General features: G+C 49.0%; 1 protein-coding gene and 1 non-coding gene across 2 annotated transcripts; both read left to right on the forward strand.

The window, feature by feature from the left end:
- The first annotated feature begins 9,881 nt into the window (after nucleotides 1-9,881).
- LOC136517155 (probable serine/threonine-protein phosphatase 2A regulatory subunit B'' subunit TON2) lies at nucleotides 9,882-15,114 on the forward strand. The gene is made up of 12 exons (XM_066510674.1): nucleotides 9,882-10,168; nucleotides 10,831-10,922; nucleotides 11,140-11,202; nucleotides 11,297-11,395; nucleotides 11,663-11,821; nucleotides 12,098-12,169; nucleotides 12,290-12,422; nucleotides 12,522-12,586; nucleotides 12,733-12,808; nucleotides 12,930-13,031; nucleotides 13,162-13,354; nucleotides 14,548-15,114. Exons 1-12 carry the CDS (start codon nucleotides 9,991-9,993, stop codon nucleotides 14,786-14,788), a joined length of 1,473 nt encoding a protein of 490 aa, XP_066366771.1. The 5' UTR covers nucleotides 9,882-9,990; the 3' UTR covers nucleotides 14,789-15,114.
- Nucleotides 13,866-13,986, forward strand: LOC136519287 (small nucleolar RNA snoR104). The gene has a single exon (XR_010774838.1). It is a non-coding gene; the product is annotated as a small nucleolar RNA snoR104 (small nucleolar RNA).
- Nucleotides 15,115-25,717: the final 10,603 nt, after the last annotated feature.

Raw genomic sequence — 25,717 nt, forward strand, 5'->3', positions numbered from 1 at the left:
GTGTGGAGGCGTGACACCACCTGTACAGGGAACGCCATCAACAAGTCAGCTGGAGGCGCCGTCATTTTTAAGCCAACCAGCGAAGCCTGTGGTCTCGACCAGCCAGGCATCGGCGGGGCCATCTTCTTCAGCTCGATCAGTACCAGAGTCCCTAAGACCCTTGCATGATGTCAGGCCCAGCGAGCAGCAGGTGCCGCGTGCCCCGACCAGCCAATAGTATAGGCTATAGCTGTAGAAGAAGATGTAGTTGTGTTATTGTAAACTTGAACCTTTTTAGGCAAGCTTGTAATAACGTAACTGTATATCTGCATAAGCTTGTTTGTTTGGTAGAAAACGTATGTAAGCTTGGATATCATGTTGGTGTAACTAAGTGAGAACATGTTAGTGTTCTGTTTAGTTGTACCAGTTTAGTCAACACACTATCCTGGAAGGTTTGTATGGCCCTGGTTTGTCTTGTGGTCGGAGTGTGAGGTGAGTAGCTTGTGCACACATAGACACACACAAGTCAAACTAGAGGGGACTTGCCGATCACCCGTAGCATAGAGAGCGGATCCCATGCACGCATTTGGAGGAACCAGAGACAGGGCCTGCTCCGAAAACCCGAGAAGGAATGGTGGTCGGTTTTAACCGGTTGAGTTAGAATAACAATAGACTTTGATGTGACACATTAGAGTGGTCAAAGAAATCATAATAGCTTTATTGAATTAAACCGAAAGTACAAGAGGAGTACATATCTCAGTAGTTAAGCATAGAAATGCCTAAGCTTGTCGATGTGCCATGAATTGGGTACGTCTGTACCGTCCAGGTGAGCTAACCTGTAAGATGTTGGTTGCGTAACCTCCTTGATCATGAAGGGCCCTTCCCATGGGGTTGCGAGTTTGTGAACGCCAGCCTGACTTGTCTTCCACTTTAGGACTAGGTCCCCAACCACGAAGAACCGCTCCTTGATGTTCTTGTTGTAGTACCTGCACAAAACAGCAAGGTATTTGGCTGTACGTATGCAAGAATCGAGCCGCTTCTCTTCTGCACTATTCACTTCTAGCTCCCATACTTCATTGGCCTTTTCTTCATCAAAGTTCTCTACCCGTGCTGGTCTGAAGGCTATATCCGCTGGGAGCACTGCCTCAGCGCCATAAACCATAAAGTATGGTGATACGCCGGTATTGCGACTGGGCTGGGTTCTGAGGCCCCAGACCACGGCTGGTAACTCTTTGAGCCATCTTCAGGGAGCTTTGTCATTTTCTCTGTACATCCTCTTCTTAAGTGCGTCCAAGATCATACCATTTGCTCGCTTGACCTGTCCATTAGCTCTAGGGTGTGCCACCGAGACGTATTTTACTACTATGCTCCTTTCATCGTAGAAGTCCCAAAAAGCGTTCCCAGTGAATTGAGTACCTAGATCAGTGATGATGCTGTTGGGTATGCCAAAGCGATGGATGACCTGGTCGATAAATGCAATAGCCTTTTCTGAAGATGCCTTGACCAGGGGCATATACTGTATCCACTTGGAAAATTTGTTAATCAGCACGAAGATGCATGTAAATTTCTCAGGGGCTGGTTTGAAAGGCCCGATCATATCCAGTCCCCAGCATGCGAAGGGCCAAGAGGCTGGTATTGTCTGAATCTCGTGTGCTGGTACGTGGATTCTCTTAGCGAAGAACTGACAACCTTCACAATGGCGGACTAGCTTCTCTGCATCGGCTACGGTTGACGGCCAATAGAACCCTGCTTGGAAAGCCTTGCCAGCCAACGTTCTTGAGGCCGTGTGGTTGTCGCAGGAGCTAGAGTGGATTTGGTCCAAGAGATGTTCACCATCCTCCTGGGTTATACACTTCATCAAGATTTCTTCCTTCGCGTTCTTGTGCCATAATTTGCCATCGACGAGCAGATACTGCTTACTACGATGCATCAGGCGTTCATTTTCTGTCCGATCGGTGTAACCGCTACCATCTGTCAGGTACTTGATGAAAGGTACTCTCCAGTCAGGCTCCTTAGTGGTCGGAGGTGGTTCGATGGTGTTTGACACCGGAACTGTAGCCACCAATAGCTGGTTTGGAGGCTTATCGACCGTGGGATCTTCTTCTTCGATGGAAGGCGTGAGCAGGTCTTGAACAAATACGCTATGTGGGACTTTGGCTCAGGATGATCCTAACTTTGACAGTGCATCAGCTGCTTGATTTTTGTCCTGGACCACATGTGTATACTCGATACCATAGAACTTGCCTTCCAGCTTTCTGATCGATTTGTAGTATGCATCCATCTTTTCGCTGGTCATATCCCAGTCCTTGTTGAGTTGGTTGATGACCAGAGCCGAGTCTCCATAGACATAGAGATGTTTGACACCGAGCTCGACTGCAATGCGCAGACCATGTAGGCATGCTTCGTACTCAGCGGTGTTATTAGATGCCGGGAAATAAATCTTGAGGACGTATCGGAGCTGCTCCTTGGATGGTGACACAAAAAGGACTCCTGCTCTTGCGTCGTCGATGTTGAGAGAGCCGTCAAAGTACATCTTCCAATACTCGTTGGGCCCCTAAGAGGCAGGTGTGCTTAAGTCTGTCCACTCGACGATGAAATTGACAAGTGCCTGAGACTTGATTGTAGTACAGCTTGCAAATTCCAAGGAGAAAGGGCATAGCTCCATTGCCCATTTGACGATGCGCCCATTCGCATCCTTGTTGTGGATGATGTCCCCCAGAGGGTACTCGGTCATGACCACCACACGATATCCGTCGAAATAATGTTTCAACTTTTGGGATGTTATCAGTATGGCGTAGATTAGTTTCTGAATCTGTGGGTACCTGGTCTTCGATTCATTGAGTACCTCACTGACGAAATAGATTGGTCGCTGTACCTTGTAGACGTGGCTAGGCTTGTCGTGCTCGACCACCATGGCAGTGGAGACCACTCGATTAGTTGCCGCAATGTAAAGCAGGAGGGTTTCGTCGTCTCTGGGAGCAGTGAGGACCGGAGGTGATGTAAGGAATTGTTTCAGCTGTGTGAAAGCAGCGTCTGCTTCCTCCGACCACTCAAACTTCTCAGATGCTTTGAGCAGCTTGAAAAACGGTAGTCCTTTTTCACCTAATCTTGATATGAAACGACTTAGGGCAGCCATGCATCCGGTAAGCTTCTGAACATCCTTCACCTTTTTAGGCGGCTTCATGTCTAAAACAGCTTTTACCTTCTCTGGGTTAGGGCGTATGCCGTCGTGACTGATGATGTTGCCGAGCAATATACCAGATGGAACACCAAAGATTACGCCGCTGATTACGCTGGTCGCGGTGGTCGCGGGAATCATTGCGCTGGTTACGACGATCAAAATTGTCATTCCGACCACGGTTACCGCGGTAGTCGTCGCGGCATGGGGGTGGTCAGAGCGTGGAACCCTTGCTGCTTCTTCGATGATTATCTTTTTAGCTTCATCGGCATCCGCATATTTTTTAGCAGTGGCCAGGAGCACTGTGACTGATTCAGGTCTCTTGCGGAGGAGCTTGTCCCTTAGGGCATCGTGGAAGCGGAGACCAGTGATGAAAGCCTCGATTGCCTCATTGTCGGAGATTGACGGGACCTTTATGCGCATCTTCGAGAAGCGTCGGACGTACTCGCATAGTGGCTCATCTTTGCGATCTCGAATCCGCTGCAGATCATATTTGTTGCCGGGTTGCTCGCAAGTAGCAATGAAGTTGTCGATGAATGCTTGCTTGAGCTCCTGCCAAGAATCAAAGTAGTTCGCCGGCAAGCTGACCAGCTATTGGTGGCCTGCATGGCTGACGGCGACTGGGAAGTAATTAGACATGACATGCTCGTCAGCCATGGTTGATCTGCACGAGGTTTAGTAGAGCATGACCCATAATTCTGGGTTCTCCTTGCCATCATACTTCTGAAGTTTTTCGAGCTTGAAGTTCTTGGGCCATATGACTTGGCGAAGGTGTGGAGTAAACTGCTTCAAACCCAGGGGGCGTGGGTAGTATCATATTCCATACGGCGATAGCTTTCGTGGGATGCGCGATCGTTGGCTCTTTGGTTAATGCGACCGCGCAGATCGCGTTCTCCGAGGTAATGGCGGAGATCGTTATTGCCATCACGGCGATCCCGGTTGCCACCCTGGTTGACCCTGCGACCGTGGTTATCACGGCGATTATCACGGTTGTCTCGGTGGTTGTCGTGATTGTCTCGGCGATTGTCGTCCCGACCACCATCATGGCCACCGTTTCTGCCTTGACGATTGTCTGATGGGTCGTTGTTGCGTGAGCCACGTTGGTTGGGTGGCTGTGAGCGACTTGAGTACTGGCGGCTGTGGCTTGATTCGACTGAGACAGATGGAGCTCGGGCTTGATTTACAATCTCTGCGGTCTGGGCCATAGCAGTCGTCAGGTAAGGTTGTATATCATCATGAACTGTCTGGGTTTCTAGGGTATTGGGTAGTCGTTGCATTGTCGCCATAGCAACAACTACGTTGGCGCTTGGAGTCCTGAAGACCTGCTTGTCCCCCACCCTATCAAAGGCATTGTTAAGGTCGTGTGGCTGGACCCTTATGCGTCGTGCCTCCTCTTCTGCATCGGCTTCAATTTGTCGGCGATTAAACCGGTCAATATTTGCGTGCTTCGCGTGCCAGCCTTTCTTGTTCTGTTTTGCCAACTATCGGTGGTTCGTCATTACTGACAACATTGATCAAGTCTCCTAGCCTTGGTGGGAAGGATGAGAATCGTGGGAACCCCGGGGTGTGGTCTGGGATATTCAGATCGTATTCAACGCCTTCATTGTCATGACACTAGAGCTCGGTGTGGACGGAGCCATTAGGTGCGATGCCGGACGAGGAGCTTGAGCCACCCTCTTGAACTGTGTGCACCAATCCTTCTTGATAATCCTCAATCCGGACCATGTTGACGAAGTTGCGCAGGCCATAGGGCTGGGCCTGGTAGTTCTCCATCGAGGCTTCGTACTCGGAGAGCCAGAGACCCATCGCGGGGGTTGGCCGTCACGGGGGCCACTTTGACTCTGAGTCGAAAAGAGACACGGTCGTCCTTGTAGAATTAGAGGCGTTTGAACCATCAGAACGAGCACATTCACCTTGCGGTGAAGTGTGCCCACTTAGTCCCCGAGCCTGGAAGTAGGTAATGTAGGCACATGGTGCCAGGGTCTAAAAAAGTCTTGTTAATTAGATACAGCATGCACCATCTGGTGTATTGTACCGATGTAGTCCCCGAGCTTGCTGGAAGGCGAGGTATGAGCCTTGTAGCAAGGTCTAAATGAGAAAAAAAAATATCCCAACTGTATGCGAGTCGCCAGTCGCATGTAGTCAAGATGCGAAGTCCCCGAGCTATGGTCGGAGAGTGGTCGGGGCAGTCCCCGAGCGCAAGTCGAGAGGCAAACGACGAAGTCCCCGAGCATAGCTCGAGATCCCGTGGTGGTAGATTATCCCAACTGTATGCTAGTCGCCAGTCGCATGTAGTCAAGACGCGAAGGCCCCGAGCTATGGTCGAAGAGTGGTCGAGGCAGTCCCCGAGCACAGGTCGAGGAGCGAGCAACAAAGTCCCCGTGCGTAGCTCGAAATTCCTGTAATATAAATATGTAGAATGGTAGTACATGATGTACAAAATAATAAATTATGGAGAAAAAATCAGCGGTGAAGAAATAGCGTATGATGCCCAGCAGTCATTTGCAAATGAGCATGATGTGATAAAGCAGTTGGTGCTTTGTAAACATCAGTGTTAATGTGAATTTTGTGTTTATACTTAATATAAATTGCCCGACCAGTTAGTATGTAGCTGAGTCTTCAGTCCTGGCTAGCCCGTTAACCATAACGCGGGGCACGGAGCCCGTGCACGTGTAGGAAGAACAAAGCATCGCTAAGGAGCCACTGCCGACCACCCATAACGCAGAGGGCAGACGCTCGTGCACGTGTAGGGAGGAGCCAGAGACAGGGCCATTTCTGGAGACATCGAGCGTCAACATGACTAGTCGAGGATTTGCATTAAGTATAGCTGTATGTTATATTTAAGATTGTATACATGGACAAACGTTATTTGAAGAATAATCATGACGAGGACGTTTGTGGAGAAACGTTGTAATGAAAATTGTATTAAATATAAATATTAGAAGTGTACTTATCTTTGGATACAAATCTGGTCGATGGCGATAAAGTTGTCCGGTCCTCGTGCTTTCGGCCTGTTGTGACGGTGGTCGCGGTTGTCATAGCGCCGTTCTTCGCGGCGATCATCATTGTGACGTGGTCTGGTGGTCGAGGTGGTCGGAGCTCAGCGGAGCCGCTCGGGACGTGGTCGACGTGGTCCGTGGTTGACGTGGTCGGAGCTCGGTGGAGCCGCTCGGGACATGGTCGACGTGGTCCGTGGTCGACGTGGTCAGAGCTCGGCGGAGCCACTCGGGACGTGGTCAACGTGGTCCGTGGTCGATGTGGTCGGAGCTCGGCGGAGCCACTCAGGACATGGTTGACATGGTTCGATGCGGCTCGCTCAGCGGCTCGCTTGATGGCTCAACGTGGCTTGCTAGCAGCTTGTCATGACTTGCGTGATGACTTGAGCGGCTTGCTTCGGCTCGGCTCCACCTTTCTTGATAGCATGATCAGTTTGAATGACTTGATGGGCTTGGATGAAGTCGAACTCATGTTGGAGACGTGGAAAAGCAGCAACAGATCTGTACGTAATGTACGGCTCACGTACATGCATACATATGAGTTTTTGTCCTTGCATGGTCTTCAATATTTAGCTTGCATGACTTTCTGGTAATCGGCTTGCATGGCACTTTATAGATGTACGTATATATCTCTTTCTTTATTTGCTTGTCTTAGGACTCGGATGTGCCCTTGCTTGCCTATTTGGAGTCGTGGCCGTGCACCACCGGCCACCGACAACAACTTCGATGGCTTCAACAAGTATATGTCTTCTTCGTTCATGCATGGCAGCCGTGGAGGGAAGCCAGTCCCTTTGAGACGAAGTGGGACCAACTAGGCCATGATTGATCAGATCGACCTTTGCCGGACGCCGTGCTGAATGTTAGGGCTGCTATTTGACTTCGTGCACATTGGTAGCTGCCCACGAAGCGCGTCGTCGTAGTCCGCCCGCAGGATCCCGAGTTGTCGTGGATGACGACGTTGGTGAAGAAAATTCCCATCTGGCTCGCCAAAGGATCAGCACGCACAACCCCTAGAGGGGACCCCTACCTGGCGCGCCACTGTCGACGAAATATGGTCGCAGTCTACCTAGGGGTATGCCCAAGGTAGTAGATTATCGGCGGACAGATGCGCAAGCTACAAACAAGATGGTGACGCAAGACAGACACGAGGTTTTATCCAGGTTTGGCCGCCGTGAAGGCATAATACCTACGTCCTGCGTCTGATTGTATTGCTGTATGTCAATGAGAGATATTTTTAGAGGGGTCCCCTGCCCGTCTTATATAGTCTGGGGGGCAGGGTTACAGATCTGGAAACTAATCCTAACCGGTTACAATTACCATAGGTGGCTAGATAAGGATTCCTATTCTAACCGACCAGGATATTGATTAATCTCTGAGTCTGCCTTGATTCCTTGCGCGGGACTCCGAGCAGATCGGCCGGGCCGCGCGTCGTCCTCTTGTGGGCCAGACCCCTTGGTCCGGGGCCGGCCCAAGCCTAGCCGTAAGGGTATAGGGGTTAATACCCCCACACTAATCATCTGTGCACACAAGACTTGTCGTCAGCTAAGCATCACTTTGGTATCGATTAAGCAAGGGTGTGACGGGCCTGTCTTTGATTTCATTAAAAGATTTAGAGATATTAAAAACATTTTAATTTGATAATTTATAAAATAATTTTGCTGATTTGTTTTTTGTTGGCTTACACACACATATTAAAGAAAAAGTTGGAGCACTTTTGAGTTTCTCACTATTAATTAGTTGTTACAAAAAGCTTGGGCCATTGAAAATCGAAGTAATGTTGGAGAATATCTTAAATCACATCATTCTAATATGGGCGTGGCTAGTGCCCGGATGTCCGGACATCCACGCAGCCCACCCGTTTGCCTTCACCCCATCCCACGTGCGCACTTCGCCCCATCTCTGCGCCCGCTGGTCGCCCCTGACCCCCTCCTCTCTCTCTGCGTGAGTGCGCGGGCAGCACTCAGGAGCCGGGATGTGCAACTGAGGACAAGCACGCCCCTAGCGCGCCCAGACCACAGCACCACCGTCCGCCAGCCCCCTGCCACGCCGCGCGCCCTGTCTACTTGCCCCCGGTCGTACAATATAAAACACTTGCAACATAGGAAACATTTGAATGCAACATACGTCTGAAAGTAGATGAAATATTTGAAACACGCACTTGCAACATGTGTGTGAAACACACGAAACATCTAGATTTGCAACTTGCAACATGAAACTACTTGCTGCAACATAAGACTAAAACAACTGAAACATTTAGAACACACTGTTGCAATATATCTCGAAACATCTGCAACATCCAGATAAAGAAAGATTGCAACAGACATATAGAAACAGATGAAATATTTTGAACAAACGCTTGCAACATGTCTCTGAAACACTTGCAACATATGCAACATGTGCAACATCCTCCGATCTACTTTTGCAACATCAAAGATAAAATAAATGCAACATACATCTGAAATGTCTGAAACACTTGAAAATATATATATATATATATGCAACGTATGGGAGAGAAGGTCGGGCTAGTCGATTCTGGCCGTTGGGGTGGGAGCCGGCGGCAAGCTGGTGCGCGAACACCACCAGCACCGGCCACGCTCGTGGGTGCCTGGCTCGACAAGGGAAGACTAGAGGTGCCACGGCACATGTGCCCTAGCGGCCATGTGGGGTCAGTTGCGTGCCCAACGGCGATGGGCGACGGACGAACAACCAGGGAGCGAGCGACGCAGGTGACTACCACACAGGTGAGTGGTGCAGGGAGCGAGGGCGCGCGATGTGGCTGGTGATGGGGGTAAGGGCACGGTGCGGTAGCCAGATGAGCGCGCGCTAGAGAAGGGGGCGGACGTATGAGCAGCCATGCTGCTTTGAGGTCGGGTGGATAAGCACGAAGGGGTGAGGTGTGGGCTTGGAAGGGACGAGCGGATAAACGCAAGGGAATGGTAATTTGTTTTTGTTTTTTTTTTGTTTGGGGCCCGCTCGTAGGGAGCCACGTCCAGAAGAGTCATGGAGAAACGCCCTGCACGAAATATTTATGTTCTAATATACATGCTATTGAGTATCGTTTGATAGCTCAGACGTTGTTTGGTTGTGAGAGAAAAATACTGGACGATGTCTGATAAACCATGCTAATAAGTTTAAATGAACAGGGCGTAAATAAGTTTCTTGTTCTTCTTTCAAGTCAACAAGCAGGTAACCCCGCGCGTTGCGCGGGTAATAGTGGGGAAAAAATTTTTGCATTGCGGCCAAAAAAAAAAACGAACGTACTGTTCCTTAATGGGTCTAGTACTGTTCATAGTAACCCGCTACTGTTCGTACAAAACCCGTTACTGTTCACAGAAACCCATAGTAACCCGTTACTGTTCGTAGAAAATCCGTAACTGTTCATCAAGGAAAACGTCTCGCGTGTACTGTGCCGGTAACAGTGCTATGTGAGATGTTCATCAAGGAAAACGTCTCGCGTGTACTGTGCCGGTAACAGTGCTATGTGAGAGGGACGGTTCCCAGCTTGCACGCTCTTTATATATATATATGTATATGTATATGTATATATATATATGTATAGATTATATATATGTATAGATTCCATCTTTTGCCGATCTTGTATAGTCGCCGATCAACATCTTGTCCAACAGCCAAACGCTGATGCAAAAATCGTCGCGTTTCAAATTTCAAATCTCGACCTTGTAGAGTCGCCGATCAACATCTTTGTCCTTCTCATCTTTGCCCACACACGCCCAAACCGGACCGCGTCGGGCCACCACCCTGTTTCGGCCAGAGCCCGTTCCACTCACTGCTCCCCCACGCACTCGCCCCCGCCCCCGATCCACCACCGCGGCCGCGATGAGCACCGCCTCCGGCGACGGCCCGGACGCCGGCGGCGACGGGGCCTCCTCTGCGGCGGCGGCCGCGTCGGCGCCCGCCGGGAGACGGATCCCGCCCGCGTCGTCCATGCCGTGGGTCCGCAACCTCCGCCGCTTCGTCGGCACGGGCTCCGGCCTCGGATCCGAGGCCCTCATGGGTCAGTCAGTGCCTCTCGCCTCTGTTCCTCCCTTAGCCAGCCCCTCCGGCCTCCGCGCTAGGCTAGGCTCGGTCGGAGTTGCGCGCTTTGGATTTCGAGGTGGTGGTGGTTAGGTGCTAGGACTAGGGTTTACATCCGCCCCAGGTTGAAATGTGTGTGGTAGGAGGATGGGATCTGTGCACCATAGGGTTTATGGTGATGTAATGCAGCCCCACGGGTACCTTGGATACTGATTTGCAGCTGTTGATTTTGGTGGTGATTCATTGGGGAAGAGAATGGTGCTTTCTGAAGAGGTAGTGACGTTTAGGAAGGCTATAGATTTTGGATGTATGCTGTTTGAGCTTGCACCTATACTCATAATTTGATGATAGGGGAATACCTGGCCTCAGGACAGTGGGCTGAGTGCTAGTACTTCTCTGTCACTGCACATGTACGGAGAACTAGGACCCTTTTTCTTTTGTAATTTATCACATTTATTGAATTAAAGTAGTTTTGGTAGTTCCTTACCCATGGGTGCAGGCAATTGATACAAAAAACTAGCATGTTCTCTTTGGAAACAAGCTTAAAATAAAATGCTACACTAGACTCTGGTGGTTGCTTTATTAATCAACGTATACATTTCGCACTACACTCATGATTTGTTCTATACGCGCAATTTGCAGAACTGGAGACTAAAAGGATATTGCTTGAGATTTTCAAGGAGCGGCAGCGGAAGAGTGCTGAAGCTGGTTCCATCCCAAGTTTTTACAAGAAGGTGCATGATTCAGTTTGCTGAGTGTTCTTGTCCTTTTATATTTGTCCTCTTAAGATGGAACTTACAGCTTAACTTAAAATAGAACAGTAGCAGCTCTAGCTGCCTGCATAGAGAGTAGTAATTTCTTTTGGGTTTCCTCAGTAATTTCACTTAGTTCTATTTGTAGAATCTAACACCCTAGTTGTGGATACTAAACTAATCTCCATCTTGTGTCCAGAAACCTGAAGAAGGATCCATTAGCTCTAGGGTTCAGAGGTTGGCCAAGTACAGGTTTCTAAAGGTAGCATCTTTTGGTGACAAGCTAAGCTTTATTTTGTTGGCATTTTCCTTTTCATGACTTGTGCCTTATGGGAGATTTTCAAAATCAATTACAGAAACAATCAGAACTTCTGCTGAATGCTGATGATCTTGATGCCATGTGGGTTTGTCTCAGAGAAAATTGTGTTATTGATGATGCTACGGGTGCTGAAAAGGTAGGATTCTTTTTTGATACATGTATTTTACATCACATCCATTTGTAAAGTCTTAGTTTTTGTTGCATGTTTGAATGTCAGCATACTAGTTTCGTTCCAGGCTCACCGGTTCACCACTAATAGCTACATGCGTGATCTCCATTTATGTTTCTTTAGCTGTTTATGTAGCCTACCCCAACTTGTTTGGGACTTAAAGGCTTTGTTGTTGTTGTTGTTGTTTATTTTTATTACTATCACCCTTTCTTATTTCTTCCTGAAATACTGCAGATGAATTATGAAGATTTCTGCCATATCGCCACAGTCTGCACGGAGCAGATTGGTCAGAAATGCAAACGTTTCTTCAGCCCTTCAAACTTCATGAAGTTTGAGAAGGATGATTCTGGGAGGATTGCTATCCTACCATTTTATCTTTATGTCATGCGAACAGTGAGTTATTTTCTGCAAGAAAGAGTAGTTAAAATTGCCAGCTAGTTTTGTCCCACATGCTTCACTTTGTGTCTAATAGTTGTGGGTTGGTTAAAACCCACATTGTTAGCAATTCCGTTCTCTATTCTTATCTGAAGTAATTTTTTACTCCATTAATTATTCCGTTTCATTATTTATACCAAGTTTGTCTAAATAACTGTTAGGCTACACCTTAGAATCTAATTGTGCAAATTATGGTGCTATATACTGATCGTTTGCTTACTGGTGCTTCTGCAGGTTTCTCTTACTCAAGCAAGAATTGATATGAGTGAGCTCGATGAGGATTCTGATGGTTTCCTTCAGCCTCATGTAAGGGCACCCCAGGACATGTTGATGATAGTTTGCACCTTAGAAGTGTTTTTTATGCCTTAATTGTTCTCGTAGGAAATGGAAGCATGTATAAGAGGACTCACTCATTTATTTTCATAGGAAATGGAAGCATATATTAGAGGACTCATCCCCAATTTGGCACAATTGCGTGACATGCCCACTGCATTTGTTCAGATGTACTGCCGCATAGCTGCACGCAAGTTCTTTTTCTTCTGCGATCCACACAGGCGGGGTATAAGAAAAAAGAACTAGACTTATACAGTGGATTTATATCCAAAACAACATTATAAGATTAACTTCCTATGCTGTATTATACTGTTTATGCTTGCAGGGAAAGCATGCATAAAGAAAGTGTTGCTGAGCAATTGTCTTCAGGAGCTAATGGAACTACATCAGGTACTTTTTAATATATTTTTGCACTGTTCAATGTGGTGAACTTGATAATCTTGGTACTTCTACATTGAAATCTTGCTGCATACTCGTATTCCACATGGTTTTGGGGATTTGCGCATTTTGATGATTATCATCACTTGTATTTTCAGGAGAGCGAGGAAGAGGTAACCGATACCGAGCAGGCAGAAAACTGGTTTTCCTTAACTTCAGCTCAGCGCATATGTGGTATGTCAGCTGGAATTCTCGTAAATAGTTGTTTTGCCCCGTAGATTTGAAATGTATTATCTACGTACCATTCCAGTGTGGTGTATGGTCAGTGTTTGATTTTTACCTGATGCCTGCGCAGACATGTTTCTTGCACTAGATAAGGATACAAACGGTACACTGAGCAAACAAGAGCTCAAGGAATATGCAGATGGTACATTGACTGAGATTTTCATTGAAAGAGGTTAAACTCTGCCACTGTTATTTTTATACTTTATTGTTGTCCCAAAGCTAGTGTCTTTAGGCATAGATCATGAACTGTCTTTCAGAGTTTGTTCATGAATGCATAACAACAATGTGGTTGTGTTTTTCAGTTTTTGATGATCATGTTCGCCGGAGCAAAGTTGGAGGTGGAAACAGTCGCGAGATGGACTTTGAAAGCTTTCTTGATTTTGTTTTGGCTCTAGAAAACAAAGATACCCCCGAAGGCTTGACATATTTATTTAGATGCCTTGATCTTAATGGAAGGGGGTTCCTTACAACTGCAGATATCCATACTCTATTTAGGTATGTAATTATTTATGGACTAATTTACACTACACTAGTCTGATGATAGATCTACTTGTTCATAGTCATGGACATGCAGATGCAGCCCCCCTTTTTCTGATGGCCTAATTAAAGTGTTTTAGCATAACATTTCAAACTCAAGTTTGAAAATCTATACCCTTTTGATCAATCTAGTACCGAACGAACTTTGGTTTTGACTTGCTCCATTGTGATGCTCTACTCTGTTATTTGTATTTTTGCGAAAATTTACCTGCCTATATAAAAGTAAAAGAGGGGAAAAAGGACTGACTCTTAAACTACATGAGGTTGGCTTGAAACTTACTTTCGCCGATTCAGTTGCACTACCTATTTCTGTTATTCCAAGCTGCCTAGAGTCAGCCTGTCATCATTATGGATTTACATGTATAACAATAAAAAAATTGAAATTTGTGTTAAATAGTACTGTGAAGTACAAAGCTTGGGTTCTGTTCGATTCCTATTTTGGGAAGCACCTGTATTCTGGAAGAAAAGAAAGGAGGCTGTTAGAGTTAACATTCCTACCTGATGCCATCTTCCTAGATTGAATCTGTCATTTTTTTGTGCTTGCTGAACTTTTAGTTTGTTCTGCTGGCCTTAACAGGCAGTATATCAGTTGCTTCAATAGTTAATCTCTAACCACCAGATGCGATGCTGTTATGTATTTCTGTTCCCCTTTTGCACCCACAGCCACAGGCATCCTCTATTTTATTTTTTTCTTTTAAATTTAGTTTGAATCACCAGTTGCAATGTTGTTAGGCAACACGTGGGATGTGACTGACAAGTATTATCCCAGAAGGCTTGAACAGGGGCTGTTCGGTTGCTGTTTAGCTTTTATGCAATCTAACTAGCTAAATGTGTATTTATTAAGTCCTGTAATTTTTTACTGTAATTTGTTGATTAAAAATAGTTTCAACTATTATAGCTGATACTAGAAAATGCTCAATACAACAAGTTAGTCAACTCAGATATTTGATCATTTTCTGAATTCTGATACTCTTATTTCTCAATAGTCTTCAAAATATGTTTTCAAGTAGTGCTATAAATTCTTACAACACTATGCTAGTGGAGGCTTATGTATTGAACTTATTCTATGATGTGCCCCATGACATCAGTAGGCTGCTTTCTGTTTAATTTGATCATTCATGTTTCTCATGCAACCTTTTTCATGTTTTCAGAGACGTACACCAGAAGTGGATTGAGGGCGGGAACTATGAGCTTTGCATAGAAGATGTGAGGGATGAAATTTGGGACATGGTGAAGCCCGCAGATCCTCTCAGGATGTCGCTGTCGGATCTTCTTTCTTGCAAGCAAGGCGGGACTATCGCCAGCATGCTTATAGATGTGCGTGGCTTCTGGGCCCATGACAACAGGGAGAACCTTCTCCAGGAAGAGGAAGAACAAGTGGAAGAGGCATGAGTTCTGTTCTCCATCTGCCTCAAAATCGCAACATCCTCGGAACTGCCTGTACCGCAGTATCAGTCACTGTAACTTAGCTAGTGTATTAGATCTGTCGCCACCTGTTTCCTGAAGCTTTTTTGTTGTAAGTGTGCCATAGTGGTCTTTGAACTTGTCGAGGCTAGCGCGGTGTGGCCATATTGACATCTGAACACTACCCAGAGGGCCTGATTGAATGCTCACTGCCTCGGCAGCCTGTATGTACATGTAGATTGCACCAAGCGCGAGCAATCCTGACTACGGCGTTACGCCTGTAAGCCTGTGTAATTCATTGTATTCAGTTCGTACATGGCTTGTGGACTGTTACTTGATTCCCTGGTTTATGCTATTTTTGCTACATCGCAGAAGCTTGCGCTCGATCAGTGGTGAAGCTCTAGCCTGTTAACCGTCTGTGATCAAATGCACCGTCCTTAAACTTTTGGTGCTTTTCCATCTATGTCCTCAAACTATTAAAGTGCCTATGTAGGTCTTCGAACTATTTCCGCGGTGCATCTATGGTCCAAAAGCAGCGAGCCACGTGGTCCGACGCGATGGTGCCATAGTGGCATTTGGAAAGGCCAATTTTGCAGAAAAGCCCCTGTGAATGTTTTGTTCATTAGTGGGTATTGTAGCCTTCTCTTCCCCAATCTTCGTTAGCGTTCTTGGCTTGTCGGTCGCCGCACGCTGCCCGCCACTTGCTGCTCGCCGCCCGCATTCTCCGGTCCAACGCACGCAGCCTCCCGCCGTCTGTTAGGTTGAAGATACAGCGCCTCCATGCATTCTGCGAGGACGCTCAGCAGCTCGTCGTCGGCGCAGAGGGTTGAGGCCCCAAAATTCAAGAAGCGCACTAGGCTGCCCCTTATGCCGTGCCCCACATGTGGCAAGGAGATCTTGGAGCTCACTTCTTGGGTTCAGGATCTGAGGTCCCGGGGGCCATCTTCTTCAAGTGCCGGCTTCATGAGAGAGATGTAAACCCTTGAACCATCCTGTAGCTTTATGCTCCTTTTGCTTTTGTTAAACCCTTGCTGTATAAATTGCAGGACCCTCGAAATTGCCCTTGGTATCTGTTTGCCGACAAGTATGAGAAACTGCTGATTAAGAGGGGGATTATTGAGAAGAGAGGGGCTATTGACGCCGGCATTAGGCCTGAGCCATTGGCTGAAGTTGAGCAGATCAAGATTGCAATTGGATGCATTGAGGGAGTACTGGAAGCCAACAAGACCGAATTGACACCTTTGCTTGATGATGTGCTGTCTCTGAAGAATGGAAGTTGTGGGGGTATTAACCCCTATACCCTTACGGCTAAGCTTGGGCCGGCCCGGATCAATGGGTCCGGTCCACCCGAAAGACGACGTGCGGCCCAGCCAACCTGATCGAAGTCCCGCATAAGGAGTCAAGGCGGATTTGGCGATCAAGCAGGATCCTGGTCGGTTAGAATAGGAATCCTTATCCGGCCACATATGGCAATTGTAACTAACTAGGATTGGTTTCCAGATCTGTAACCCTGCCCCCGGACTATATAAGGCGGGCAGGGGATCCCTCTAAGAAATATCCCTTTCTCTCATTGACATACAGCAATACAAATCAGACGCAGGACGTAGGTATTACGCCTTCTTGGCGGCCGAACCTGGATAAAACCTCGTGTCTGTCTTGCGTCACCGTCTTGTTTGTGGCTTGCGCATCTGTCTGCCGACAATCTACTACCTTGGGCATACCCCTAGGTAGACTGCCGACCATATTTCGTCGACAATGGCGCGCCAGGTAGGGGGTGTGCGTACTGCTCTCCAAGCAAACAAGATGGTCATCATCTCCGGCTCCATGGCTACGCCGAACGGCCTCACGTTCACCGTCGGCCAGATCACCTGGACCACCGGCTCCGACGACTTCATCGCCATGACCACGGAGGAGGCGTGGATTTAGTCCGCGCCGACCACTACTTCACCTACATCGGCTATGGCTCCGACCACGACGGATACGGCTCCGACCACTACGGATATGGCTCCGACCACGATGGATCTGGCTCCGACCACGGTACATCTGGCTCCGACCACGCCTACGTCACCTTCAGCCACGCCGATAACCCGTCATCCGCTTCCCCGCTACAAAGGGAAGCAGATCGACAACACTGACCTGCTCGATTCCATCGATCGGGTCGGCACCAAACTCACTGAAACCCTAGCTCTGGTAAGTACGATTCAAAGTCAACCTAATGAGCAGGTAACCGCTCCCCACAACAGATCTACCCGACCAGCTCGGACCAGTCGTCCTACGCGACTTGGAACAGATCTCGTGGTCATATCTACTCCTGAGGGGCGCTCCGTTCGTCGCCAGCCGACCTTCGCAACGGGCCTCCGACTCTCCGAGTACAAAGCCTCGACGGAGAACCACCAGGTCCAGCCCTACGGCCTATGAAACGCTGCCTCCAGCTACGCGTACAACTTACAACGCTGCTCGGATCTGCGTTTTATGCACCGACCTCGGCCGAAGCCACGCAACTTCGTCAATATGATTCGGATTGAAGATTATCGTGAAGGATCCATCCACACGGTCCAAGAAGGTGACTCTAGCTCCTCGTCTGGCACCGCATCTGATGTCTCCGTCCACACCAAGCTCCAGCATCACGGAGATGAAGGCGTCGAATACGATCTGGATATCCCGGATCACGCCCCGGGGTTCCCGTAATTCCCGTCTTTCCCGCCAAGGCGAGGGGGTTTGATCAACGTTGTCAGCAATGACAAACCACCGGCAGTTGGTGAAACAGAACAAGAAAGGACTGCACGCGAGGCACGCAACATAGACCAGTTTAATCGCCGGCAAATCGAAGCCGAAGCAGACCAGGAGGCACGGCGCATAAGGGTCCAGCCACGTGACCTCAACGATGCTTTCGACAGGGTGGGAGACAAACAAGTCTTCAGGACTCCAAGTGCTAACGTAGCCATCGCCATGGCGATAATGCAACGGCTACCGAACACCCCGGAAACCCAAGCAGTTCGCGATGAAATACAAGCCTATCTGACGGCTGCTATGGCCCAGACCGCGAAGATTGCAAACCAAGCTCGGGCTCCGTCCGTATCAGTCGAGTCAAGCCATAGCCGCCAGCACCCAAGTCGTTCACAGCCACTCAACCAACGTGGCTCGCGCAACAACGATGGCCATGACGGTGGTCGGGATGACAACCGCCGTCGGGAGGACAACCGTCGCGACGTCCGGGACGATAATCACCGAGACAACCGCAACAACCGCCGTGATAACCGTGGTCGCAGGGCTAATGCAGATGGCAATCGAGATTGCCGCGATGGCAATAATGATCTCCGCCATGCCATTACCTCAGTAAACGCGACCTGCGCGCTCGCATCAACCAGAGAGTCGACGATCGAGCATCCCATGAAAGCTATCGCCGTATGGAGTATGACACTGCCCACGGTCCACCGGGTTTGAAGCAGTTTACTCCGCACCTTCGCCAAGTCATATGGCCCAAGAATTTCAAGCTCGAGAAACTTCAGAAGTACGACGGCAAAGAAAACCCCGAATTATGGGTCATGCTCTACGAAACCGCGTGCAGATCAGCCATGGCCGACGAGCACATCATGTCTAACTACTTCCCAGTCGCTGTTGGCCATGCAGGTCACCAATGGCTGGTCAGCTTGCCGGCAAACTACTTTGATTCTTGGCAGGAGCTTAAGCAAGCCTTCATCGACAATTTCATCGCTACTTGTGAACAACCAGGCAACAAGTACGATCTGCAATGGATCCGAGACCAAAAAGACGAGCCACTGCGCGAGTACGTCCGGCGTTTCTCAGAGATGCGCATCAAGGTCCCATCAATCTCTGACAACAAGGCAATCGAGGCTTTCATCACTGGCCTCCGCTTCCACGACGCCCTAAGAGACAAGCTCCTCCGGAAGAGACATGAATCGGTCACAGCGCTCCTAGCCACCGCTAAGAAATATGCGGACGCCGACGACGCTAAGAAGATAATTATTGAAGAAGCAGCAAGGGTTCCACGCTCCGACCACCCTCCACACCGCGATGACTACCGCGGCAACCATGGTCAGAACGACAATTTTGACCGCCGCAACCAGTGCAACGACTCCCACGACCACCGCGACCAACGTAATCAGCGGCGTAACCGCCGTGACGATTACAGGAGCAAGCGTGCTCGGGAAGACAACGGCGAGGTCAATACTGTTAAAAAGGGTGGTGGATGACGTAATTACGAAGACGACTACGCCAAAGCATTGAAAGGGCCCTGCCAGCTCCATCCTAAGTCAAACCATACCATGGAAAATTGCCGCGTTCTCAAGTCTATCTATACGCGTCAACAGGCTCCGGACACATCGGACAAGCCTAACGATGCAGGGGAACAGCGCAACGAGGATAACGACGACGACGATGCAGACCCTCGTCACAAGTACGTCAAGCCAACTGATCGCGTGCACACCATCATCGGAGGCAAAGTGTCCATCGAGACCAAGCGGGAACGCAAGCTGCTCGCCCGTGCTTGCTTGAACGTGACCAACGCCGATAACCTCCTCGCCGATCCGCGGCTCCCTCCGTGGTCTCACCGCGAAATCTCTTTCAGCAGGAAGGACCAATGGGCCGTAATACCAGAGCCAGGACATTTTCCCCTGGTCCTCGATCCTTGTATCAACAAGGTCCAGTTCGACAGAGTACTAATCAACGGTGGCAGCTCTATCGATATACTGTTCAAGAACAGTCTGCCCGCCCTGAAGATAGATCAGACAGATCTTAAGCCATACGAGGCACAGTTCTAGGTGTTCTCCTCGGACAGAGCTCTACACCTCTCGGGTAGATCACGCTACCTGTGCAGTTTGGGACCTCGGACCACTTCCGCACCGACTACGTCAACTTTGTGGTCGCTGACTTTGATGGCACCTACCATGCTATTCTTGGTCAACCGTCGATCACCAAGTTCATGGCCATACCTCATCACAGGTATCTGGTGCTCAAGATGCCTACCGAGAAAGGAGTCCTAACCCTCCGAGGTAACGTGTACGCCGCTTACACCTACGAAGACGACAGTTTCAAAATAGCAGAGGCCCACGACCTCTCTATTCGCATGGCCGAGACCGTGCTCGACGCTAAGAAGACCTCAACTGACCACCTGGAGATCCCAGGCCTCGAGACTCCATGCAAGAACATCAAGTCAAAGGAGCACAAGGTGATCCAGCTGGTCGACGGCGACTCCAGCAAAACGGCCCTTATCGGGGCTAACCTGGATCCCAAATAGGAAGATGCGCTTGTCGGGTTCTTGAGGAGCAACGTGGATGTGTTCGCATGAAAACCTGCCGACATGCCCGGTGTACCTCGGAACTTGATCGAGCACTCCTTGAATGTCAACAGCAAGGCCAAACCTATCAAGCAGAAGCTACGACGGTTTGCTCGCGACAAAAAGGAGGCGATTAGGGTAGAAGTGACACGGCTTTTGGCAGCCGGATTTATCAAAGAAGTGTATCATCCGGAGTGGTTAGCCAACCCGGTTCTTGTACGCAAAAAGAATAATGAATGGAGAATGTACGTTGATTACACTGATCTCAACAAACACTGCCCTAAGGACCCCTTCGGCTTATCACACATAGACGAGGTCGTAGATTCAACCACCGGTTGCGAGCTCCTTTCCTTTCTCGATTGATACTCTGGTTATCACCAGATCGCTCTCAAAAAGGATGATCAGATCAAGACGTCTTTCATCACGCCTTTCGGCACCTACTGCTACACGACTATGTCGTTCGGGCTCAAGAACGCCGGGGCTACATACCAACGCGCCATTCAGGCCTGCCTCGTAGACGAGATAAAAGACGACCTTGTAGAGGCCTATGTGGATGATGTAGTTGTCAAAACCAAGGAAGCGCATACCCTTGTTGACAACCTAAAACGCACCTTTGCGGCCCTCAATACATTCCAATGGAAGTTAAACCCAAAGAAGTGCATCTTTGGTGTTCCTTCTGGTATACTGCTAGGCAACGTCGTCAGTTACGACGGCATACGCCCTAATCCGGAGAAAGTCAAAGCTGTCTTAGACATGAAGCCCCCCAAAAAGGTGAAGGATGTCCAGAAGCTTACCGGATGCATGGCTGCTCTCAGCCGTTTCATATCAAGATTAGGAGAAAAAGGGCTACCATTTTTCAAACTGCTCAAAGCATCCGAGAAGTTTGAGTGGTCGGAGGAAGCAGACGCTGCCTTCACGCAGCTAAAACAATACCTTACATCACCTCTGGTCCTCACTGCTCCCAGAGAAGATGAAACTCTCCTACTTTACATTGCAGCAACCAATCGGGTGGTCTCCACTACCATGGTGGTCGAGCGCGATGAGCCGGGCCATGCCTATAAGGTACAGCGGCCAATTTATTTCATCAGTGAGGTACTCAACGAATCCAAGACCAGGTACCCACAGATTCAGAAATTGCTCTATGCCATACTGATAACATCCTGAAAGTTGAGACATTACTTCGACGGATATCGTGTGGTGGTCATGATCGAGTACCCCTTGGGGGACATCATTCGCAATAAGGATGCGAACGGGCGCATCGTCAAATGGGCAATGGAGCTATGCCCCTTCTCCTTGGAATTTGCAAGCCGTACTACAATCAAGTCTCAGGCACTCGTCGATTTCATCGTCGAGTGGACAGACTTAAGCACGCCTGCCTCTCCGAGATCCGACGAATATTGGACGATGTACTTCGATGGTTCTCTCAACATTGACGGTGCGGGAGCAGGAGTTCTTTTCGTGTCACCATCCAAGGAGCAGCTCCGGTACGTTCTCAGGATTTATTTTCCAGCATCTAATAACGCCGCCGAGTATGAAGCATGCCTGCATGGTTTATGCATTGCGGTTGAGCTTGGTGTTAAACGTCTCTATGTCTACGGAGACTCGGCTCTGGTCATCAACCAACTCAACAAGGACTGGGACACGACCAGCGAAAAGATGGACGCATACTGCAGATCGATAAGAAAGCTGGAAGACAGGTTCTATGGCATCGAGTACATACACGTGGTCCAGGACAAGAACCAAGCAGCGAATGAGCTGTCAAAGTTAGGATCATCCCAAGCCAAAATCCCACATGGCGTATTCGTCCAAGACCTGCTCACGCCTTCCATCGAAGAGGAAGATTCCACGATCGACAAGGCTCCGGACCAGCAATTGGTGGCTACGGTTCCGGCGCCGAGCACAACCGAGTCGCCTTCGACCACTCATGAGCCTGACTGGAGAGTACCTTTCATCAAGTACTTAATAGATGGCAGCGGTTATACTGATCGGACAGAAAACGAGCGCCTGATGCGTCGCAGTAAGCAGTACCTGCTCATCGATGGCAAGTTATGGCGCAAAAACGCAAAGGAGGAAATCTTGATGAAGTGTATAACCTAGGAAGAAGGCGAACATCTCCTGGACCAAATCCACCCTGGCTCCTGCGGCAACCACGTGGCCTCAAGAACACTGGTCGGTAAGGCTTTCCGAGCAGGGTTCTACTGGCCGTCAGCAGTAGTCGACGCAGAGAAGCTAGTCCGCCACTATGAGGGTTATCAGTTCTTCACCAAGAGAATTTACATACCAGCACATAAGATACAGACGATACCAGCCTCTTGGCCCTTCGCATGCTGGGGACTGGATATGATCAGGCCCTTCAAACCGGCTCCTGGGAAATTTACATGCGTCTTTGTGCTGATTGACAAATTTTCTAAGTGGATAGAATACATGCCTTTGGTACAGGCATCTTCAGAAAAGGCTGTCATGTTCCTCGACCAGGTCATCCACCGTTTCGGCATACCCAACAGCATCATCACTGATCTGGGTACTCAGTTCACCGGAACGCTTTTTGGGACTTCTGCGATGAAAGGAGCATAGTAGTAAAATACGTCTCGGTGGCGCACCCTAGAGCTAATGGACAAGTCGAGCAGGCAAATAGAATGATCTTGGACACATTAAAGAAGAGGATGTACAGAGAAAATGACAAAGCTCCCGGAAGATGGCTCAAGGAGTTACCAACCGTGGTCTGGGGCCTCCGAACTTAGCCCAGCCGTAACACAGGCGTCTCACCATACTTTATGGTTTACGGCGCTGAGGCAGTCCTCCCACCAGATATAGCTTTCAGATTAGCATGGGTAGAGAACTTCGACGAGGGCAAGGTCAATGAAGTATGGGAGCTAGAAGTTAACAGCGCAGAAGAAAAAAGGCTCGATTCTTGTGTACGTACGGCCAAGTACCTTGCTGTTTTGCGCAGGTATTACAACCAGAACATTAAAGAGCGTTCCTTCGTGGTCGGGGACCTGGTATTGAAGTGGAAAACAAACCAGGCTGGCGTCCATAAACTCACAACCCCATGGGAGGGACCCTTCATGATCAAGGAAGTCACACGACCAACATCTTACAGGTTAGCTCACCTGGACGGTATAGACGTACCAAACTCGTGGCACATCGACAAGCTTAGACGTTTCTATGCTTAACTACTGAGATATGTACTCCCCTTGTACTTTTGATTTACTTCAATAAAGCAATTATGATTTCTCCGACCACTCTAATGTGTCACTTTGAATTTTATGATTATTCTAACCTAGCCAGTAAAAGCCGACCACCACTCCTACGGTTTTTGGAGCAGGCCTTGTCTCCGGTTCCTCTCAACACGTGCATGGGATCCGCTCTCTACGTTACGGGTGATCGGTAGGTCCCCCTTGGTTTGACTTGTCCGCGTCTACGTGTGCACAGGTCACCGTACCTCACACTCCGACCACATGACAAACTAAGGCCGCACAAACTATCTAGGATGATGTGTTGAGCAAAATGGTACAACTAAACAGAACGTTAACATGTTCTCACTTAGTTACACCAACATAAAGTTTCAAGCTTAAATACGTTTTATACAAAGCAAACAAGCTTATAAGGATATACAGTTACGTTATTACAAGCTTGCCTGTAGAGGCTAAAGTTTACAATAACACAACTATGTCCTCCTTCTACAGCTCTAAGCCTATTACATTGGCTGGTCGGGGCGCGTAGCACTTACTGCTCGCCGATTCCGACATCCTACTCGAGTCTCGGGGACTCTTGTGCTAGTCGAGCTGAAGGGGATGGCCCCGCCGATGCCTAGCTGGTCGAGACCGCAGGCTTCATTGGTTGGCTTGCAACTGATGGCGTTTCTAGCAGACTCGTCAATGGCGTACCCTGTATAGGTGTTGCCCCACCTCCACATAGGTTAATGTCACCAATTATCTTTGACGACAAGTCCAGCTGGGCCGTCCGAAGCTCCTCCGCCTTGTCTGGGTCTACCTCCTTCGGGTACCCAGCCTCCAGGCGCTTGAGATCGATCAGGGGGTAGTGAGCACGTACCATGCTTAGTACATGGGCACCCGTGTACTCACCCGCCTCCTTCACGAACTCTTGGAACCATCCCCACGCTTGACTGCATCTCTCGACCAGTCCGAGCTGGGGCGTCTTTGGCTCTTCCTCTGTGAGCGCCGGGTCGATAAGGTCGAGGATGGGGACAATGCTAGTTGCCACTTCTTGGCACCGGTTCTTCCACGTGTCCCGCTCCTCAGTGACCTCGAGGCATCGTGCTTTCCAGCCGTCACGCTCTTTGATCATGGCCTCCAGATGTCTCTTGGCATTGACTTTTAAAACTGAACACCGTACAAGACATCAAATGTTATGGCACAACAAGACAAGGCGGGCAACAGAATGAGAAAGGTGGTCTGGAATACTTACTTTTCAGTTCCTCCTTCATTTTGGTGGTGTGGTCCTGGAGTTGGGACTAGCTGCGTGCCAGTTTCTCGTTGTCTTCCTTCAGACGACCACACTCTGCGGTCACGTGGCTTTTCCCCTCTTAGAGGCGGGTTACTTCAGCTTCTAAGCCTGCATTACAGCTGTCACTACCAACAACACAACAATACGTGTTACACACTTGCTGTGATAAAAGTGACAACTTACTTATTCTTTCCCGCTCTTTATTATTAAGCTGGCCGACCAGGTTCTGGTTTTGTGTCTCTAGCTCTGTACTCTTCTGGTCAGCGGTTTCAAGTTGGCGGCGCAAGTGTTCCACCTCGGCCACCAGTTCTTTATTATTCGCCGTGATTCCCTCAATCTGATCGAAGCACCTCTTTCGGTACCTCGCGGTCTTCATCAAGTCCTACACATAAATAAGCTAAGTCAGACAGATCGACTACATAATAGGGTCAAGTGGTCAAGCCAAACATACCTGGACTTCTATCACCAGACGCTTTGCCGCCCGTTTGACTCTTAGGGTCTCTTCGACCTCTGGGATTTCTTCGTGCATAACCCATTCGTCGTTCCGCCGGCGCGACACATATACATGTTGTCGCTTATCTTGGGGATGGCCCAGGACCTCTTCTACTTCGTCCTCTTCAGCCTTCGGTTCGGGGGGCGGTGCTGGTCTGGAGTCTACAGTCTCCATGACCACCAGGGCTTTTCCACGAGCCGTTGCATCTGCAAGAGTGCTCTGTGCCACTTCCGGCTACTGCTCCTTGGCTTGATCCGGCTCCCTTGGCGCCAAGGTATCCGCCTCAGTAGGTTTTGTGCTTGGAGCACTGGTACTCTGCTCGGCTGTCTTCTCGACCAGCCGCTCGGGGACTAATGTCTGGTCGTCCGCCTGCTGAGGTCCCGGTGGAGTTCCTTCTACAGGCTCCTCCACGGCGGGCTGCTGGGTAGTTTTTTCCGCCATTGCTGGCGAAGTTGTGCCGCACCCGGCTAGCTGGTCGGGGTTCTCGGTGGACGCCGACCTAATTTATCAGAGAAAAGTTCAGAAGATAATAGTATTCAATACAAATTGCAAGCTTACATCAAAGTTATAGATACTTACAGCTTCGAAGCGCGGAATGATGTGGCGAAGGAGCGTCTCCTCGACCGCCCCTGCTCCGCGTGCTCGGTAGGTTCCACCAAAA

Source organism: Miscanthus floridulus, chromosome 17 (genome assembly GCF_019320115.1).
Source record: "Miscanthus floridulus cultivar M001 chromosome 17, ASM1932011v1, whole genome shotgun sequence".
NCBI lineage: Eukaryota > Viridiplantae > Streptophyta > Magnoliopsida > Poales > Poaceae > Miscanthus > Miscanthus floridulus.